This window comes from Pomacea canaliculata, linkage group LG5, assembly GCF_003073045.1.
Source record: "Pomacea canaliculata isolate SZHN2017 linkage group LG5, ASM307304v1, whole genome shotgun sequence".
In the NCBI taxonomy this organism is placed as follows: Eukaryota; Metazoa; Mollusca; class Gastropoda; order Architaenioglossa; family Ampullariidae; genus Pomacea; species Pomacea canaliculata.
In genome coordinates this window covers 11,497,270-11,519,109 of record NC_037594.1, presented here as the reverse complement: position 1 = coordinate 11,519,109, position 21,840 = coordinate 11,497,270, and the positions used below count along the sequence as shown (strand labels likewise).

The window sequence follows — 21,840 nt, the reverse complement described above, 5'->3', positions numbered from 1 at the left end:
TTCTAAAAATGATTCTAAGACTTAGAAACGTGTTGTGCATCTCATCCCTGGGCTGCTGTGTAGCTGTTGTTTGGAACACGTGACCGCTTGATGTGACGGCGCAGGAGTGACTGATAGGCGGTAGAAGGAGGCACCAAGAAAGGCAAGAAGGACAGGGCAGAGGGCAGGACACTGATTGCTACGTCACGTGTGCAGGCATACATACATATATAGTGACTGTTCCCTTGTCACGTGTGCAGGCATACATACATATATAGTGACTGTTCCCTTGTCACGTGTGCAGGCATACATACATATATAGCGGCTGTTACCTTGTCACAATACTGTCTTGCAGGCCTACAGGTTAGTTACAAATGGAACTCGCTGTAACTCTTTAGTTTTCTGTTGAAACAAAGACAAGACACCACTAATGAATTCGAGACATTCAGTAGACTTGAATCCCAGAGTAAACAATATTTAATTTTTGTTCAGGTAGTTAAAATATGCACAAGGAATTCTTAACTTTACGATTTCTTTTTTTAGTCTTCCTAAAGAAAAAAATTTAAAAGCAAGATAAATTTCAGTATCGAAGGTATCAAAGAAAGTGTGTGACAGATCTTTGATGTATCTGATGCAGATGAACATTTGTACGGAGTTGGCAAAAAAGATCATGAGGAGTGAAGACGCACGCAAGGAACACAGCCAACACACAGCAGACAATGGCATTATCAGTGATGAGTGGAATGAGATCACTAGGGAGGAACACGAGAAAAAGATGATATACGGAGTGAGAGATGACCCTCCTGTATATACATGTGCTGTTTACGGACTGCAGGTGAGAACACTTTTAAGAATTACTAATACTGCTCTACTAACGAACACGATTAACTCGGTGATCAAAGTTTCGGGACCAAATACCATGGCGCACGTTAGTATAAATTCAGATCGTTTTCATATTTTGATGCAACATGTTGACAAACACTTTGAGTGTGGAAAGTGTAGAACTTTGTGAGGTGAAAGGTTTCGGTGCGACCCGAAAGGTCGAAATTTTGTAGTGAGAATAGAATTGACGTCAAACGTGACGCAACATTCGCTGATCTTTTTTTATTTCGTCAGCGATGACGCAATTCTCGCATTGAAAGACACCATGATGATGATGATGATGATGTCTATTTGTAATGCGCAGGTATCCATTCAGAAGAATGATCATTTCGCAGCAAAAAAATAAATAAATAAATAAAATAAATAAATAAATTTAAAAAAAACATTACCAAACACCCCAACAACAACACAAAGAAGGCCAGTGTGATCATACTATCTCCTAAAACTCTAATTCATCATTTTCAGGTTCAACCAAGAAAAAAAAAAGATGTAAGTCATCTACGTCCCACTGTATGCCACAGGCGAACTTTTGTCCCAATGTCTTATGTCCTTTTGTATACACTCCTTCTCTATACATAATATAATTTGGAAATTCGGAAAACAGTTTATTATGTTATACCATGAACGTGTATTTACTCACCCATCCATGCCTTTTAATGGCTTCTTTGTATGAGAGAGCGAATGCTTATGGGAACCTGACTTTGTCTCGCGCAGCAAGCACTGATGTGTGTGCTGGGGACCATGTCTGTGCCGTTCATCGTCTCCAACGCCATCTGTGCGCAAGAGCTTCCGGAAGTGCGTGCGCAGCTTATGAGCATTACGTTTTTCATGTGCGGCGTGGCTACGTTGCTGCAGACGACCGTGGGAGTCAGGTAAGGGCAGGAGGTTTGTATTTACAGGTGTGTGAGATGTGAGTGGGTGCTAGCTTCTGTATGTCTGTATTCGCAAGCATGAATCTGCGCATGCTCCAGATTGTTTTCTCTCTTGCTACACTAGGCTGCCCATCATCCAGGGAGGGTCGCACTCCTTCTTACCTCCCATCATCGTCATGATGCAGCTCGACAGGTGGCGTTGTCCTGCAAAAGACGAAGGTAGACAAATTACTTACAAAATAACATTTATGTTCCCAGTAGTCGCTGCGGTTGTGGATTTTAGGTTTCAAACAAACAAACAAACAAACAAACAAACAAACAAACAAACAAACAAACAAACAAACAATCAAACCTCCTCATACGTTTGTCACAATCAATTTTAAAATGCTTAAGAAAATTGTTGAGTACGGTGTGGAGACGAAGCTCTGAAGGCACGTTTGAACAAAACAGAGATTTATATAATTATATCTCTGACTAAAGTTAATGGTTGTTGACATTATCTTAAGGATTTCCTCAATGAGTACAAACTCCATCCGGGTGTCTATGAGAACATACAGCAACATCAAATTGTATCCTGGTCTGTTTTCTTTTACCGAGGATGGCATCTTTCCTCTTGGTATTCAGCTCATGCAGATGATGCTATTTTTAGAAATACTAACCTTTTGTCACTTTCTGTTTTTTCTATAAATCCAGGTGTAATTAAAAGAAGAAATATATAATATTTCTCGCCCCTCTTCGTCATAAAATATTCCCTTTGTAATACTTTATGCTTCATTCCCAGCGACTCTTGCTGAGCACTTGTGTTGTCCTTGAAAGAAAGATGAGACAATCTGTAGTCACTGAGTCAAGGACTTCTTTGTAGGTGAATGACGTCCGAGATTTTGACCCCAAAACAAGCGAGCAGAAATACAGTGACAAATCACACACCTGTACGTGACTTCGAAGCAAGAATTCCTAATTATGGTATGTTTACAACACCATGTGATGGAGCACATTCGTGTTCAATATTCCATGAGGGTTGTGACCTCATGCCCTCTTTCAAGACCGCGACGAATGAATCAGTGTTTCTGTTGCAGTTGGTCCTGACGACGAAGAACCTTGGCTGGCCCGGACACGAGAGGTGGGTTGGCTTGACATAATTATACATGTTTTCTTGAATGAATTAATCAGCATGTGTCGTGACTTGAGAGGAAACATCAAGAACCTTGTGTATGAAGTGGGTAATTAGTCCACGGCAGTGCTAGGAGGACCATCATGGTTAAGTTCACTGGATTTCCAGGCAAAACTTTGTTGGCTTAGCAGTCTGGAAATCGTGATCACATGGTATCGGTCGGCATTACACATTACGGTTATCTTTTACAGACTTAGGTCTTTACGATTGGTCTTGTCCAGCTTCATGCCAGTAAACAAAAAAAGTGTCAGATACAATGCACGGAAAGCCCTTAGAACAAGTACCAACGAGTTTATTTATTTAGTGTACTGACTAACATTCTGACTATACCACTGTATGATGTATGTACCTATGTTACAGATCCAAGGCGGCCTGATTCTAGCCTCCCTGACCCAGGTGCTGTTAGGCTGTTCTGGTCTGGTGGGCGTTGCCATGCGTTTCGTTGGTCCGTTGACCGTTGCCCCAACTCTTGCTCTCATTGGCCTGGGCTTCTACTCAGCTGCTGTCAACCATTATGCAGAAAAGCAGTGGGGAATAGCTGCATTGTAAGTGCACTGGGAGAAACCAGAGTTTTTGTAAGGATCGATTATAAGCTTGATCTTAGACTTGATTACACCACGACGACGACGATGATGATGATGACGACGACGACGACGACGACGATGATGACGATGTGAGTACAGCCTAACCATCTCTTGCTGTGTTAGAAGATGTAAATGTTGTTGCAGCACGGCAGGCGTGTTGTTGGTGTGCTCACTATGGATGCACAAAGTGTTGTTGCCGGTACCGTCCTGCTCCAGACAGCGCGGGTGTCATGTTATCCGCTTCCCCTTCTTCACCCTCATGTCGGTGAGCTTAGTAGCAGGTGCGAGCCACGGGGGTAGGGTCTCGTCAGCTGCTCCAGTTTATTCTATGTTCGTTAGCATCATCTACAGAGGCCTCTCATCTTCGTCACTAACTGGAGACAGGTCCCCGACCACTCATCTAAATGCCGGCTTCCTTGCGGATTGATTCATCAAGTCAGGCCTTTGTGTTCAGATTAAATGTTTGAGATAAAATGTGTGTAAATTCACGGAACCGATTTTTCCCATGTGACCTCACGATAAACATTGCGGGATCTGTAATAGTTTGTTTTTTTTTTAGATAATTTATAATTTTTTAGTTTACTGCTCACAAAATAACCTTTTGCTGAATACATTGTTTTAAAGACAAGTGGAGTCGTGTAGCTACAAACTGAAATATAGTCGCTACTTTTCTCGTGTTCGAGGACAGTGAACAGAGCCATGGTCAATGTGTTTCTCGCTGGAAGATGCTACCATGGCATACTAAGAAGTTTATCAGATGCTAATCCCAATAAATAACTGGACTGACTGACACTTCATAATATGACTTCCCAAGATATGAATAATTAATCACGCTTCTACTCCCGAGGAAAGCCTGCACAGACTGTCCATGCACATGAATATGTTTACACCATCAGCGGTGTAGTCACTAGGATCGTTGGAAGTAGTTGTTAATCAGACGTAACCATGGACGTGCTAAGACATAAGTTTCTCCTTTTGGATCGTGTCTTGAGAACGGAAGTTTGTTTTCGCATGTTTGTTGTAATCAAATCAATGACATACATCTCATTCTAACTTCTCTCCGTATACTAATCTGTGTGACATTTGCACACCACCTGACATGACAAACAAGCAGGACAACCAGCATAAAGCCAACGGTGTGTCTAACCTTCAGTGTCGTTGATAAACTTGACCTTTGACATGCTTCAGGTGCTCCTAGCCGTGGGGCTGGGATGGTTGCTGTGCTTTGTGCTGACTGCTGCCGACCTCCTGCCCACCAACGCTACGTCACCAGCGTACTTCGCCCGGACAGACATCAACCTACATGTTGTGGACAGCACCTCCTGGTTCACCTTCCCTTATCCATGTGAGCCACCAGACACGAACCACCATCTTTTCACCCTGTCTGGCATCCTCCTCCCCTCTTTTTGTAGTCCTGTTACTTCATCCAGGAACCATACCTCTTGCATTATAGTCAGGAGACATCGTTAATAAAACACTTTTCTCATGTCATGGCGTTTATTTGAAATGAACTGTGCATGCTCAGTGCGTCTGCGGTGATAAGATTTATCTTTTCAGCGTCCTTGTATGCTGTGAATGTTTAAATAAATGTTGCCTTTTGAAGAAAATGATTACATGATATCAACAACACAAATTCTTTCAACACCGAAACGATACTGCAGATATATTTATTATTATTATTATTATTATTATTATTATTATATTATTATTATTATATTATTATTATTATTATTATTATTATTATTAAAGTCAATAAAGGAAGCCCCATATTGTGTTTCTGGCAGTTCAGTTTGGTCTGCCCACCTTCAGCTTGGCGGGCTTTGTTGCCCTGGTGGTGCCGACTTTCTCCTCCATCGTGGAGTCGGTGGGCGACTACTACGCCTGCGCCCGCGTGTCGGAGACACCACCACCGCCACCCCACGCCGTCAACCGCGGCATCGCCATAGAGGGTGTGAGCAGCATCCTGTCCGGCATGATGGGAGCCAGCCATGGTACCACCTCCTACAGCGGCAACATTGCTGCCATCAGCATCACCAGGGTCAGCGTGCTGTGTCGTTAGGTGTCACTCTGTCATTTGCAGGGGTGGCCTGACATGGTGGGGGTCAAATGTTTGTCTATGAGGTGGGCATCGTGTCCGGGTGGGATAGGGTCTACTTTTCTTTCTTCGTGTTCATGAATTCTCCTTTCAAATCCATCGTATACAATAATCAGGGCTTCTGCTTACGCAAAAAATTGCGTACAGTACGCATTAAAAGTTCGGAAGACCCCTTCAATTTTTGTCAATGGGGTCCCATTCAAATTTGGGCGAAAAACAGGGACTCCTTAAAAATCTGAAGAAGGGGTCCCTGGGACCCCAAAGAATTTAGCCTTAGCAGAAGCCCTGAATAATACTCTTTATCTTCGTCTTAGTATTGATAGTTCTTTTTCTACTTATTATTTGGGTTTCCTCAACCTTTGCCCCTTTCCCACAACAATCGCAGGAAAAGGCAAAATCACTGCTTCGCGAATACACTTTGCTATCAAACAAATAACCCTACTTATCTAATGTCCTCTCTGTTGAGAGTGGAATATACATGCAAGTCTTCAAAATGTATTTTACAAATCTGCTTGGTGCTGCAGGTGGCCAGTCGGAGGGTGTTTCAGAGCGCTGCGGTCATCCTGGTGCTGATGGGGGTGGTGACCAAGTTTGGTGCCGTGATGTCGCTCATCCCTGACCCTGTTCTGGGTGGTCTCAATGCAATGCTGCTAGGCACGCTTGTCGGTGTCGCCATAGCAACCCTAAGGTTCGTGGACCTGACGTCTCAGCGGAACCTGACGGTCATGGGTCTGGCGCTCCTGCTGGGCCTGTCCGTGCCGGAGTGGGTCAACGGGTCCCCGGGTAGAATCAACACAGGTAGATGTGGCGACGGCGCTATGGATTACACCTGTCCTCGTTGTTTTCTTTTCCTTTGATCTATGTGTCTCTTTGTTGCTGGTGGTGTTCTTGTTTATATATCTGACATACCTACTCTCCTCTCAATCTATTCTCCCAGGCGTTCACACACACACACACATACCAGACTCGCAATTTTCACACGCGTTGCTCCGGATTTGTTCACACATGTTCAGACCATGTTGTTATTATTCAGACACATTCGTAAACGTTCAAGCTTGCAGTTATTTACATCCAGACTCACTGACCACACTAACAGACCCATGTCACAGACAGGTGAGACGTTAGAACGTTGTGTCCACAGGTAGTCCGGAGGCTGATCACGCGCTAAGCGTGCTGCTGGCTACTCCCTTGTTTGTTGGAGGTATGGTTGGCTTCATTCTGGACAACATTGTCCCAGGTATGTTCTCTCTACTTTCTCTCACTCCACCGCTTGGCTATTGTGCTACATCTGTGAAAGAATAACTTCAAAAATTGCAGATTTGTCTTTCTGGATTAATCTCAGTGCAAGGTGCTGACTTTCGCACTGTTATGTACAACTGTAATTGTTGGTGAGTTACAGGTACTCTCAAGGAAAGGGGCATCACTGCATGGCAACACACGACTTCTCCCCTCGGAGCCGAGGTCCACAACCACAGAGACAGCCCCAGCAACCGACGCAGCTCATTGGTGGAAAGTATTTACGACATTCCCTTGGTAACTCGGGTTTTAAAGCGATTTTCAGTCTTCAGATACATTCCTGTCTCACCGACATTCCAGGGGGTCAGGGTGGCTGTACCCTGCAGAAAGACGCCAAAGGGAGACAACTCTAAGACCTCAGCATCCCACGACAACTTGGCTTTTCGTGGTGATGCGACTTCATTTTAACTCGTTTTTGTTGGGCTTTACCTAGATACTGTAATAAGTACAAATAAAATTAAGTAAAGGAACTATGTTTCCGGTTTAAGATGAATGAAGAAAAGGTCTTCGAGTTATGCAGACTGACTCCAGCCTCGCTCAGAATAGCACGAAACTGGCTCGGACTTTGCGATTGTTGATGGGCTGCACAGGTCGGAAGTTGTCGACTAACGGTTTGTGTCTGCCCATGGAATCTCGCTCTGGCGACAATAGATTCCTGAATTCCTGCATCTGAAAACAGAAAAATGAACATATACATAGGAAAAGGTGCTGTTACTTTATACGACACACACACACACCTGAGCAGATTATTGTGATGCTGACAACCGTTTATTTATTCATTTATCTCTTAATTTGTCTATCCAGAATCAACATGCAAAAACTAAACAATGAATTACAGATTTCAACTGTAATTCAAAGAAAAATAAGCATGCAAAACTAAGCGGAATAACTTATATAAACATGTAAATTTACAGACGATTGAAATTCTTTTTTACCTGATTTTTTGAAATTTTAATGGTTTCATTGAAGACTGTCCATTCGACAACTTCGCTACAAGGAGGTGTGGTCAGCCCGCCTTCATACCTGTAGTACCTGCTTGTGTGGGGGATTATGCTCGTCAGTTGAAAAGCCCGTATGTCCTCAAAGTTGTCTGGCGATAAAAAAAATCAAAAAGGAAAGAACCTATAAATGATCGAAACTAATAATAGTAAACCTTTTGTCACGTGGTAACTTTTAGCGAGACAAAAATCACCCCCAGCTCTAGGTCAGATCATGTACCCTCAACTAGAGACCACTTAGGACTTTGTGTACATGCTCAAAGGACAACATTATTCAGCCTTATAAGCAAAGCCTGAACAGAGGCGTCAATGACGTCAGTGGCAGATGTAGCGTCTGAACGGTCGAAGTTGGTCGGCGTTGCACCTGGAGATAATTTGTCATTTTTTTCTCTCTCTCTTTCTCCCCCACCCCCATACCACGGTCGTGAGTTGTATCTAGAGCTAGTCAGGCAGTTGTGTTTGACTGATCGAGTGCAAAGCAGACGAGGCCTTACGAGTGCAGAGTTACCGGCGTGCTGCGACCTCTCCCACCCCAAAAACAAAAGAACAGAAAAAAATGACCTGGTTACGCTCAGTGCAAAGTAAATATTTCTCACAGTGTAGGTAAAAATCCCTTTCGTTCTAAAGATGTACCAGTTATTAACAACATCTGCATCCCAACAAGCCTTCAACGAGGGAAGTTAGTGGCATCTTAAGAACATTTGTATACACTGGCGGCTGTTGACCTCCAACCTTCACCAAAATGTTAGTTGTGTTTTAACGACTCGCCGAAACGCAAAACATGGATCTGCAAACTGTGTAGTGTACCTGGATATCGAATCAATGAGAGTTGTCTGATAAGTGGATGGAGGGCAAGGTTATCGCGAGCTTGAATCTGCAACAGGCAAGTGTCTAGATTAACACTACATAGGACCAGTGTCTGCATTACACTACACTAGACTAACATTACACATCACATTACACCAGTGCCCACATTACACTACATTACACTCACATTACACATCACATTACACCAGTGCCCACATTACACAACATTACACTCACATTACATACTAAATTACACCAGTGCCCACATTACACTACTCTACACTCCCATTACCCACTACTTGAGACCAAAGGAAAATGGCGGATTGCAATGGTCCACACCTCGAACAGGAAAGCCAGGACTGCCAGTCCGTCAGGGTGCGCCATTGCTGTCTCGAAACTTTGGTATGCAGTCTTCCATGACACCACGTGCATCTGTCAACAACCGTGGTCATGTCAGGTAAACGTTGCTCCGTAAGGATGTTTAAAAATAATTGCTAATATTTATTAACGATTACTTCTCACTATTTATAATTCTAGACTCTATAGATACTTTGTTTAATAAGACAATAGAGTACTCAGTAGTTTGTTCTCAATCGACTTTACAAATTTGTGTGATTTATTTATTTCCCGACTGATTTTCCCATGTTGGAACGTTGTTCCGATGTTTTGATACTATTGTCAGAATAGTAAAGAAGAATATATATATATATCTTTATCCGTGTGTTGTTTGTATATGTTGTATGAATATATTCAACGTCAAACCATTGTATCTGTATCATAGTTGTCAACAAAGGGTTAGTATGGGTTTAGAAGATCACTTACCTCCATGGGGAAGGTCCTGCCGTCGATGGTGTGCTCTGACCCCACGTCATCAGTGCTGCCCCAGTGGAAGTGAATGTTGGCCAATCGGTACACACTTCCACCACTCAGCCCAGGTGAGTAAAGGATGAAGTTCCCGTTCTCATACACCACTTTCACTGAAAAAAAACCCAAACAAGTCCTTAGTGTTGTTGAAGGTAAACTACAGGTGCACGACTTGATACTTTTGAAGTTTGAACTACTTTTTGTCGAAATGATGCAGTCTACAAAAATAATATTGCTGGCTTACTCAGAATTTCTTCAGTTCTAGAGGTACAAGTCAGCAAACATATTGATGTGCAGAAAGCGGTCGAATTCGTGACGTCATGTTTGTACACAAATTAAGTATGGTCTCAGTTCTCCTTGTTTACGGGCTTGACAGCATAAACGTATCCACGCACTATCGTGACGTCAAGGTTGTCTGTCTTCTGCATGGTGACGTGTGTAAACAAATATCTCGAAAACAAAAGTACGATATTCACTCAGATTGAAAACAGCATCTGGCACTAAGCCTTACTGAGTATTAAGAAAACAATTGCAGCCACTGGTCCTCTACATAAGAAGTATGAAGAAAACTGGTCTGGCTTCTCAGGCTCAATTTCTGGGTTGTTGTTAATTAACAGAACAACAGGTAAAAATAATAATACACCATTATGGCTTGGTGCTGGCAACCACACACACACACATGCACACCCCAGATGGACCACATTCAGATACGAATATACTCGTTTGCATTACTAATTAATGGAAGATGGTAGGGCAAGGTACTTCTTAGGCAACTACGTGCGTTTGGGGGCGGGAAGTGTCAGGGATGATATAAAAGAGATGGAGAGATATTGTGGGTGGACAAATTAATTTTTTCTTTAACCTGTGTGTCCATCGTTGGTCAGTCTGATCATCGGTCGTCTCGCCGGGTGAAACTCATGGAAGGTGAAGTCGGTGAGACTGCGGTCCAGCGCCATTTGGCGAGTCTCCAGGTTGATGGGCGACTGGCGCTGGCCGTGACACGACTCGCACATGTCGAAGTGGTTGTCCACACCTACATGATCATAGAGTTTGTGTCTTACTCCATCCAGACAAAAGAAGTAATGTACAAAACAAAGAGAATTTGTAAAATTATTTTTGACACTGTGCTCGACAAGAGGATGTCGTTATTACATTGGCAAGTCTGTAATTCGAACACAAACATGTAGGCATGCACTTATGTACAAAAAACACACAGACGCACGCACTCACACACAGACTCTCTTACTCTTTCTCTCTCTCTCTCACACACACACACATGCGTGCATTTACATGCAAGAACACAAACACACCCTGTCATCTATTCCTGGTTCGTAATTCCGGGTGTCTATCTTGCAGGAGGGCAGCAAACAGCAAAAATAAAATGCGTTTATATGTCAAAAGCTCTTTAAATATATACAACAGAGTCAAAGATATCTCTGTCAAGCTGAACACGAAAAATATAATTCAAGTACTCCTAAAAGTTAAAGTAAGGATTACTAAACGGTAAAATAATTACTCAACTACAACTAAGTGTTAACAGTATTACTCTGACAATATATGAGCATGTGATGTAGAAACTGATTACAGTGGTGGGAAGAAATATTACACGAACAAAGAAACATAAAACTTTGCACACTTATGCAAACAGTCACAAACACAGGCACGAAATCCCAGCAATAATTTACATCATCCACTCACTGAGGCACAGCTGTGTCCAGGATGTTCATGATTTCCGTCACATTAAAATTATTGCTGCAACATTTGTGTTTTTTAACACTCTACTTAAAATGCATCTTTAACGGATTCTTCGGTAAAATGTATTTCATTTCCACGCTCTAACTTTTAGCCGGGTGAGCAGCCGTCAGTGATGTGGTCTGAGGTCTTGACAGTGTGTCTAACATCATATAGAGCAGACAATAAACAACTTTGTACGAAACAAGATCGACACACTGGTAGGACACCAGGAATATCTACTTCTTAATAATAATAATAATAATAATAATAATAATAATAATAATAATAATAATAATAATAATAATAATAATAATAACATATTATTATTATTATTATTATTAACACGCCCTTAGCGCTTTCAACAGGAATGATACATGAACAGATATATACAGCATAAGAGGAACGAAAAAAATAAACAGTACTGACGACAAATAGAAGACAAGTATAGAAAACATAAAGAGGCACCGATAAGCAAGAACTGAGAAAATCGCGATTCTGTAGAGGAAGACAGGAATGGAAGAATCAGTAAATCAACCAGGTTAGTTAATTTTAAAGTAGGTTGCTTTGTAAAAAATAATAAACAGAGTATACAACGATATATTCAAACATACAGAATAAAACCCCGAAAGATAATCTGGCAAAAGAATACATGAAAAAACTATAGTAAATTTGAGGGGAAAAAGAAGAAAGAAGAGAGAAAAAGAGAGAAAAGAAGACCAGGTTATGTTACCTGATAACTGCACTTCCGTCGCTGCAAGCACCAGGAGCACCAGCCGGACGATGTTCATGGTGGCAGCTCACACTCGCACTGAGGGGGAAAACTGTGTGTGTATTTTAAGCTGGTCCTTCCTGTAAGACAATGACAGGCTGAACAGGACAAGAGGAGCCGGAGAGAATAAAAATCCGCATTATACATTATGTTGAAATGACAGACTATTCACATCACGTGTAATTCTTCACAAAGTGAAACCAAAGTGTAAGACCGTGTAAAGGCGTAGACCTCTACTCATGATCTGATGAATAAAAATAGTAAGGGAGGATCAAATTAGTCCCTTTGAAAAAAGACAGGAAAGGGGATTTTCACCTAAACAAAGAAGTAAAATAATGACTATGTACTCTGGAGGTAAGCAGATCAGTAGACAAATAATGCCATGAACGAGATCACACAATAGTTGCTTCCTGTGCACACGGAGTAGCTTTCAACTTTCAGCTTGAATATAAATTTGAAGTATTCTAACCTTTTTTACTTTTCTTATACGAGATTGGAACACTTCAAATTTATATTTTATTAGTTTTCAGTTTCTAGTATTAGCTAGACAGAGTAATTGTTCTTTCTCAGTCTAGTACGAAGTACTGTTAATACCAAGGGTAGAAAATAATAACCAAAAAAAAAAAAAAGAAAAAAAGAGCCCGGTCCGCTGTGTCTCTGTGAACTACTAAAACATGAAACCCATTTTTTACACAAATTTCTTAACCATCATTATCAAAGAACACTGTTACCATTCAGCTATCGCTTCTGTGGACATGGCCAACACATTGAAAGAAGAACCTCTCAATGAAAGTTTGAAGAGTTGAAGAGGTTTTATTTCCAATACAGTTGTATCAATAAAACTTGTTCTCAAACTTTTTGTTTTCTCATGTAATCGCTGCTAAAAATATAAAAGCCACGAAAACAATCATGCTCCTGTTTTCGTAGAACTACCCCTTCCCCTCCAAAGTAAATGGTTGCATACCTAGAATTCTTGACAGCGCAACTTGAGAAGTAAAGGTATTTCACACAAAAAGTCCGGAGTCGGAGAGGGCAAAGAGAAATATTAACAAAGAAAAACTGACAACCCTTTTCTGCTGATATCCATAATTTGTAGAAAGTTCTGGAGCCTTTTTCTTACTCTTTCCCTCAGCTGCTTCAAGTGGAGGATTTACAGTTTTACCCGGAGATTTTGCTCTTCATGTCAATACGCGTCAGGTTGCACCTAAAGCTTATCTAGCAGAAAAATTAAGTATAGAAATGAAATAAGAAGTTTAATAAAGGCAAAAAATTGTGTTCGTTAGAGGAAATCTTCAACATATGTTTTAAGCTCCCTTTTACAACTAGGATGTAGTCCAGCCTATATTTACAACTAGGATATAGTCCAGCCTATATTTACAACTAGGATGTAACCCTGGCTGTATTTACCGGAAACGTTTTGTGACAGTAAGAACTGGCGAGGGTGTTACACCAGTCGGCGCAACGCTACGTCATCGCATGCATGCGAGGTATCCGGGTTTATCATGCGTCCCATGTGTGTCAAAGGACATGGCCAAGACCTAGTTTATTCCATGTTACTGGAAAAAAAAAGGGAAATGTTTGCCAAAACTGGCAATTTTTTCCAATATAGCTATATACCAACATCGCCAAAAATGGTCAAATGTTTGTCCATATTTGTTCAGTTAAAAACGACTTTCGCAATTTAAAAAAAAGGCTCGTGAACAAGGGACTGACGTGGTCTGAGGGAGAGAACTCGTGTAGAAAAAAAGTTTCTGATAAACGTAGTTCTTTCCCTTTAGGCCTGTTTCCCTTCCTCTCTCTCCCCCTCTATATAAAGCTTTGTAAAAAGAAGACACCAAGTCGCGTGTTTGTAGGACGGCACGTAAGTGAAAGATAAACACGTGTAAAAGCTGTAACACGAGTGTTTATAAATGACAGACATGCTTTTGTTTTGGTTAGAAAACCAAGGGAGGACTTGGTTAGCTGAGGTTTAGCGGGTAAGTTTGAACCTTCTCCGGAACCTGTAGCTCAGCGGTTCTCAACCTGTGGGGCGCGACGAGCTTACAAGGGGGGCGCGAAGGTGGTCATTTTTTAAAAGTTTCTTATACCGGTATTAGTGAAATTAGCTTACATTGCTGGCTAAGGGGGGGCGCGTGGACGTACCTTTGTTCGTCAGGGGGGCGTCACAAGTAAAAGGTTGAGAACCGCTGATTTGCGTACCTCGATTCTGAATCCCGTTCAGCGTTGAGATGACGAGTAAAGACAGGGTTGTCGTCACCTGCAACCTGCAGCAGGCTGAACATTATAAGTACAACCCAACTCACATTTTTTCAACTTCTTTTCTTTCTTTCTACGTTCGCTAGATACACGAAAACTACGTCACTGACGTGTCACATCACTGATATGTGAGATTACTGATGTTAGTGTCTAACTGACATGTGATTTGTGTTGTCTACATACTAAACACTTATTTTGTTCTGTGTTGGTCAAACAATTAAAGTCATTACACATCAAGCCGATGCCAACGTTCCGCCATGTTTCAGTCAGTGCCCCAGGTACACATGTGTTAGACCAGTGCCCCAGGTACACACACATGTGTTAGACCAGTGCCCCCCATTACAGTTTATTTCAAACCTCTGCCTTCTTGAGGCTATACGCATGCGTGAAAAAGTGTGTCTGCAATGTACTTTGTGTATGAGTGAGTTTATGTTGTAGGAGTGAGCGGGGGAGTAATATATATGAATGTAGGTGCGTGCTTGTTGGTGATTCAGTCAATTTACATTATTTATGTAATGCGCTCTAAGCAAATGTTTGGAAAGGCGCTGTACAATCTATGTATCACTTTTATTAAAGGTGTATACTACTAGAGATGTCCCATGATAACATACTTGTTACTATCGTTTTTTTTTTCAATCCAACATTCCCATGACCTTTCTAAAAACGGCAAAATGAATCGGTGACTGTTGGCAATAAACATTGACCAATGAACAATGAACAATGACATTGCCTTTACTTATGCACCTGCTGTGAAACATCGTTATCTTGTCCATCCGTTTACCAATCAGAGGTTAATGTAGCATTGGTGCTTTGGAAATTAAGAAATACCGGAAGAGCTCATCCTATTATATAATCATCTGAAAGCAGAGGTCTCAATCTTTTGTGTTCTCTAAGGCTTTAAAAACAGGATTTAATTTAAAATTGCAGGCTGCATTTTGTTAGGCTTCATCTAAATATTTTAATATAAAAAAAACTAAAGCATCTTTGACCTTTGACCATTGTGTGGCAGGCTCCATGGGCTGTACAAGGTAAAGAAGACAGGTGTTCACACACATAGTCAGGTCATAAACACTGACATATCGGGTAACAGAGAAGAATTCAGTAGTGTGGTGGTATTTGATGTTTCCCAGTTGGATTGACGGTCACGATCACATACACGAAGGGCTGGAGGGTAGGTTGGAGGTTTTGTTTTCATTCACAAGGAAGGGGAGAGGAGTCAGCAACACACGCATCTCTCACCTGGTAACCACAGGATCTGCTTTCTTTAGACGACAACCTGTAGGTCCTGCTGTTACTCAATGTCTGTTACATGTAAATTTGTTAATGCTCCAAATGATCATTGTTTCTTTATAAACGTCGAAAATTAGGAAAATTATTATCTCCATTCATCGTCGGCTGGATGTCAAGTACACAAGGACATGTACGGTTAATGTTCGTTTCCTTTGTGACAGCATATATTTAAATATATATACACGTATAAACACACTCACACTTTAATTTCATGACCATAATTCAGTATTTATTGAGATTGAGAGGAAAGACAGAATGCTTACTGTCATTGGTAGTAGAAATGTTGACAAGCCACTCCAGTTTATAACCAAAACGGGTAAACAACAAATATATCTTCAAAGATATCAAAGAAAAAATGTTTAAGACACTAATGCCTTTTAATATAACAAATAAAGATACCGTTAGAAAGTAGCATGCCCTAACCATTATTTTTGATAAAAAAGTTACTGTGTGGGGGCTTCTTTTAACACACATTAACTAAATTAACAAATAGCTAAGTTTAGTATAAAAGTAGAACAGTTAATTAACGTCAACTGAATAAATGATGATTTGAGATGAATGTATATTAATAACAATGTACAGAGAAATAACAAAGCAGAAACAAAATTCCAAGAAAAGCAAGAGTGCTGGACAGAGATCTGACAACCAGCAATGATCGCCAACACAGTCGGCAGTAAACCTTTCGGAGCCAGAAGCAGGAAGCAACAAATGAAAAACAAAACCACCTTCTATACTAACAGAGTCCTGCAGCAAAACGGAGAAGTAATCCTTTCCTTTACACCTATTGAAACCTATGAACCTTGGGCTCCTATTTTTATGATGGAGTCATTTTCCCCTCTCAAATTAAAAAAATCAACTCAAAACAGAATTTCATCGAAGAACATCCAGAAGTCAAATGAAGAATACGTCTTCGAGCTTCGCAGACTGACTCCAGCCTCGGTCAGAAGGGCTCAAAACTTGCTCGGACCTTCCGGTGGCTGCTGGGCTGCACAGGTCGGAAGTTGTCGACTAACGGTTTGTGTCTGCCCATGGAATCTCGACCTGACGACTTCAGATTCCGGAATGCACTCATCTAAAACCAGAAAAATGTACATATACATAAGGCGAGGTGCTCTCAATGTACGAGACATAGATACACATACACGCACCTGAGCAGACTAAGGATCACGTGGCAGTCGCGAAATTGTTAGCATTTGTGAAAATATCGAATGAGGTGGTTATTGAGAGACAGGAAGGGTTTCACAAGGACAGAACAATGAACAGTTTTTTTCCTAGTGTGAAGAGTGTTTTCGAGCAATAAGAAAATTCAAGATCATGCTGGAGATAATTTTAGCATTGAGTTTTGAAATATCAAGCAGTCCTTTGATCTGTCAACCTTTTATTTATTCATTCATCCTTTAGTTTGTCTATCCAGAATAAACACACTAGCATTGATTTGATTAAAAAAATGAGCAAGCAAACACAAAACAGAATATTTTATAAACGTATAAATATACAGACAACTGTAATTCTTTTACCTGATTTTTTGAAATTTTAATGGTGTCATTGAAGACTGCCCATTCGACAACCTCGCTACAAGGAGGTGTGGTCAGTCCGCCTTCATACCTGTAGTACTTGCTTGTGGTGGGAATTATGTTCGTCAGTGGGAAAGCCCGCATGTCTTCATCATTGTCTGGCGATAAAACAAGTCCTAACTAACAAGATGGTAAAAATGACCGAAACCAATAATAGTTCTAAACCTTTTGTCATGAGGAACTTTTTTGTCTCGAGTCACAAATGGTCTAAATTAAAATTGACCGCATGCCCTCAACCAAAGACCACTTATTTAAAATGTTTTGTATACAGGCGTTTAAGCAAACATTATTCAGCATAGACGGCCTTAATTAACGGCTAGAACGAGCCCAGCAGAGACGTTAATGACGTCAGTGGTGGAGGCGACGTCTCAACGGTGGAACCCGGTGGGCGTGGCGTCGGGAGGTAATTAGTGAGTCGTGACTAGGCTACTCAAGCGGTTGACGTGGTTGGCGGACCGAGTGGAGAAATGACCAAGGGCACTAACACGGGGCACAAGGAGTGGACAACCACCTGCAGACTGTCGGGTAGCAGGAAAGGGTGAGGAGGTAAAGCAAAGCAGAAGAACTAACGTGTAAATAACAAACGAGAGGATTTTCACATGATAATCACGAGCTTACTTTCCTAAGGACACAATGTTAGTTGTCTTTTTATGACAACTAATTAAAAACATAAAACCGATCTGCAAACTGTGTAGTGTACCTGGATATCGAATCGATGAGAGTTCAGTGATGAGAGGGGTGAGTGAAGGGTTATCGCTACCTTGAATCTGCAACAGGCCAGTGGTCACATGACATTACACCAATACCCACTTTACATTACTTTACACCAGTGCCTCACATTACACCACACTAGACTCACATTACACACTACTTGAGACCAACGTCCGCATCACACTTGGACCCAGCGGTCCGCACCAACTGTTCATCATTAAGTTTTGTCATCAAGCTAAAGCCTGCGTTCCTTAATTTCTTCAAACAAGTGTCCACAGTACATCATAGACACTAGAGTCAGTATTACACCAGACTGAAGACGATGATCGCATTTTCCGTAATTTACAGAATAAGAAAATGGCGGGTTGTAATGGTCCACACCTCGAACAGGAAAGCCAGGACTGCCAGTCCGTCAGGGTGCGCCATTGCTGTCTCGAAACTTTGGTATGCAGTTTTCCATGACACCACGTGCATCTGCAACAACCGTGGTCATATTAGTTACACGCTGCTTTTTAACGATAGTTCAAAGTATTTGCTAATATCTTTTAATGAGAACTTCTCACTAATTTGTGTGTTTATAGATGTATGAATGAAATAAATGTGTGCGTGTGTTTCCGTATATATTCTACACTAATTATGGAACCATTGTGTTTGTGTAATACCTGTCAGCAAGGGTTGAAGGCGGAAAATGGCGACCACTTACCTCCATGGGGAAGGCCCTGCCGTCGATGGTGTGCTCTGACCCCACGTCATCAGTGCTGCCCCAGTGGAAGTGGAGGTCGGCCACCCGGTACTCACTGTCGCCAGCCAGCCCAGATGAGTGCAGGCTGAGGTTCCCGTTCTCATACACCACTTTCACTGAAACAAGTCTGTGGTGTTGATGAGGGAAAACTACAGGTGAAAGTCTTGATACTTTTAAACTACTTTTTGTGGAAATGTTGCATCAGTAGTTCCTTAGCGCCGCTGTAGGGTCACTTAATAATAGAGTTAGCTCTCGTTAACTTTTATAGTTCTTCGCCTTCTGGTTTCAAGAAATGATGTCCCCTAACAAGACGACCAAAGGAAAGACGAAACCGGGAACTAGCTCCGGTGTCAGTAGTTGATCACTTCTACTCAAAACACTAGGAAGAGTCCCAAGGAAGAGAAGAGCGACAGCGAAAGAGGGCAGATAAAAAAAAAACACACACACACAATCCACCACGATCATACTTTCCCATGCTGGGATACATTACTAATTAATGCAAGCTGGTAGGGCAAGGAACTTCTTACAAAAACACTTGCGTAAGCGCGTTTGGTGGGGCGAGAAGTGTCAGGGATGATGTAAAAGGTTGTCGGTGAGACATCGCGGTGGGTAAAAAATTAACTCTTTTTTTCACCTGTGCGTCCGTCGTTGGTCATCCTGATCCTGACACCTCTGACGGTGTGAAAGTTGCTGAAGGTGAAGTCGGTGAGACTGCGGTCCAGCGCCACCTGGCGAGTGTCCACGTTGATGGGCGACTGGCGCTGGCCGTGACACGACTCGAACATGTTGACCCAGTGGTCCACACCTACATGACCATAGCTTGTGAGTCGCAATACAACCAGACAAGAAGTAATGTACAGGTCAAAAATGTGTAAACAGGTGAATTATTTTGTATGATGTCAAGAGGATGTCATTGTTACGATAGTTTGTAACTTGAACATAAATATGTAAGTACGCACTAATGTCCGAGTTCACATTCTCTCTCCGTCTCTCTCTCTCTCAAACACACACACATGCAATACATTGATATGGAAGAACACAGACACAGTCTTACCATTGGATCCTGATTCGTAATTCCAGGTTTCTGTCGCAGGAAGGCAGCAAACAGCAAAAATAAAATCGGTTTATTTGAAAACTTCTTCAAAGATATTTCTGTCAAGCTAAACATTAATAAGTATAACTCTAGTACTACTAAACAGTAAAAGTATTGCCTAAGTATTACTAAACATTAAAGTAATTACTCCACTATGACTAAAAGTTAAAAGAATTACTGTTATAATATGTGCGCATGTAACGTAGACAATGATTACAGTGGTGGAAGGAAATATTACATGCATGATAAAATAAACCAACATAAACCCTCGCACACTCATGCACACCATCTTGTCCGTAAGCACGTGCGCTTGCACACCGTGAACATACATACACTTATGTCTAGCTTATGTCTCACTGAGACACAATTAATGTGCTCAGGATGTTAATAAATTTAAAATCTTGAATGTTCTCGCTGAAACATTTGTCTTTTCTAACACTCTATTTAAAATGCATCTTTAAGGACCCTTCAGTGAAGTTTATTTCACGTGCGCCATTTAAATTTTCGTCAGGTGCGCAGCCGTCAGTGATGTCGCCTGAGGTCTTGTCAACTTGTCTACTATCCTTCTTTTGTCTTTTCCGTATTGGACCCGTCATCTCTACCAGCCACCTTAACTCCCTACAAATAATTTTACATCTTAGCTCACAGAATGATGAGATCAAAGAGTGTGAAAAGAAACAGGAACCTCGGTCATCAGCCAGACACCCGCACGTCACGAGCAGGGGGAGAGGCTATCGACTGAATAAACCGGAGAGAGAGAAAGAGAGAGACAAGGTTATCTGTTTACAAGGGTTATGTGCAAGACGACTCAAGACAACAACACCGGTTCACCAAACAGCTAGAGAACCTGGACTTTGCAGATGACACTAGTCTCATAGCCTCTCGAGTAAGATGGCCTGAAAAGATCTCCAACAGCAGCCTGTGGAAAAGAACCAACCACAATGCCACTAGTCAAGACATCAAAAAGCACAAATGGGGCTGGATAGGACACACCCTGCACAAGCCAGCTGACACCATTGCCAAGCAGGCACTTGACTGGAACCCTCGGGGGAAGAGGAGAGTTGGGAGACCAAAGAAAACTTGTAAAAGAACAGTAGAGAGCGAAGCAAGGGACGTGGGAACCACATGAACCCAACTGAGGGGGCTGCCCTATACCGGGTCCGCTGGCAAGGTGTTGTTCTCACACTATGCACCTCGAAGGGTTACAAGGAATAAACATACATTCACAAGGGTAAGAATAAACAAAGATAATGCATTTTTCTTACATTTAGCCCCCTATATAACAAAAAAGGAACTGCAAAACTTCATTACTACAAAACAAAGGCACTAAAAACAATAATCTGGCATAAAGTACTTAAGTAAATTTACAATTTGTGAAAAAAATGAGAAAAAAGACATTTTTCGTAAAATCCCGGGTAACTGGAGTAAGAAAACTACAGAAAGAGAGAGAGAGAGAGAGAGAAAGAGGAGAAGAAGAAGGCTTCAGGTTATGTTACCTAATAACTCCACTTCACTCACTGCAAGCACCAGCAGCACCAGCCTCACGAAGTTCATGGTGGTAGCTCACACTCGCACTGAGAGGGAAACTGTGTGTACATCCTTAAATACGCCCTCCATGTATGTCAGTAAGACAAGGACAGGCGACACAGGACATCGGAAGTTTTAGAGAAACACCCCCCCCCCACACACACACACACATCATACATGGTGTTGAGATGACAGGCTGTCCCCATCAAGTGTAGTTCTTCACACAGTGAGGCCACATACAGTGTAAGATGGTGTAAAGGCGCAGACCTCTGCTCGTGATTTGCTGAGTGAAAACAATAAACAGAACAATAAATCAGTCCTTTGTCAACAGGACATGTGCACACGCAGTGGTTTCCCACTTTCCGCTTTGATATAAATTCATTCACAAACTGATTTGTTTTCCGTTTCTAGTATTTATCTTAGTTTAAAGACAGGGTAATTGTTTTTTGTCAGTCTAGTGGGAGGCAGTCTTGATACCAGAGGCGGAAAATAATAAAGGAAAACAACAATAATGCTGGAGAAAGAGATTAATGAATGGAGGATGAAGAGGAAAAGAAAGTTTACGCCAAGCCCAGTAACTCAGAGTATTATCATAG

General features: G+C 41.6%; 2 protein-coding genes across 2 annotated transcripts; one reads left to right on the top strand and one right to left on the bottom strand.

Moving 5' to 3' along the window:
* The first annotated feature begins 286 nt into the window (after positions 1–286).
* Positions 287–7,349, top strand: LOC112564289 (solute carrier family 23 member 1-like). The gene is made up of 12 exons (XM_025238996.1): positions 287–342; positions 617–814; positions 1,576–1,733; positions 1,858–1,952; positions 2,810–2,853; positions 3,265–3,449; positions 3,633–3,753; positions 4,677–4,833; positions 5,273–5,526; positions 6,108–6,381; positions 6,725–6,820; positions 6,983–7,349. Exons 2-12 carry the CDS (start codon positions 617–619, stop codon positions 7,285–7,287), a joined length of 1,887 nt encoding a protein of 628 aa, XP_025094781.1. The 5' UTR covers positions 287–342; the 3' UTR covers positions 7,288–7,349.
* A 31-nt stretch (positions 7,350–7,380) lies between these two features.
* LOC112563989 (carbonic anhydrase 15-like) lies at positions 7,381–21,359 on the bottom strand. Its single transcript, XM_025238493.1, has 14 exons — positions 21,214–21,359; positions 19,679–19,708; positions 19,259–19,429; positions 18,586–18,740; positions 18,264–18,356; positions 17,872–17,938; positions 17,115–17,269; positions 16,540–16,669; positions 10,411–10,581; positions 9,507–9,661; positions 9,024–9,116; positions 8,685–8,751; positions 7,815–7,969; positions 7,381–7,548 (listed from the first exon to the last, which is right to left on the bottom strand). The coding sequence occupies exons 1-14, from the start codon at positions 21,269–21,271 to the stop codon at positions 7,417–7,419; spliced, it is 1,632 nt and encodes a 543-aa protein (XP_025094278.1). The 5' UTR covers positions 21,272–21,359; the 3' UTR covers positions 7,381–7,416.
* Between the last annotated feature and the right edge of the window lie 481 nt (positions 21,360–21,840).

Bases quoted from the DNA above. Each gene is read 5' to 3' on its own strand.
- LOC112564289 (XM_025238996.1), top strand. From the start codon at position 617: ATGAACATTTGTACGGAGTTGGCAAAAAAGATCATGAGGAGTGAAGAC. The intron at 3,754-4,676 runs GTGAGCTTAGTA...GACATGCTTCAG, and splicing joins CCTTCTTCACCCTCATGTCG to GTGCTCCTAGCCGTGGGGCT. The intron at 4,834-5,272 runs GTGAGCCACCAG...TGTTTCTGGCAG, and splicing joins GTTCACCTTCCCTTATCCAT to TTCAGTTTGGTCTGCCCACC.
- LOC112563989 (XM_025238493.1), bottom strand. From the start codon at position 21,271: ATGAACTTCGTGAGGCTGGTGCTGCTGGTGCTTGCAGTGAGTGAAGTG. The intron at 17,939-18,263 runs GTGTGGACCATT...GGCCTGTTGCAG, and splicing joins TCCTGGCTTTCCTGTTCGAG to ATTCAAGGTAGCGATAACCC. The intron at 9,117-9,506 runs GTAAGTGATCTT...GGTTGTTGACAG, and splicing joins GCAGGACCTTCCCCATGGAG to ATGCACGTGGTGTCATGGAA.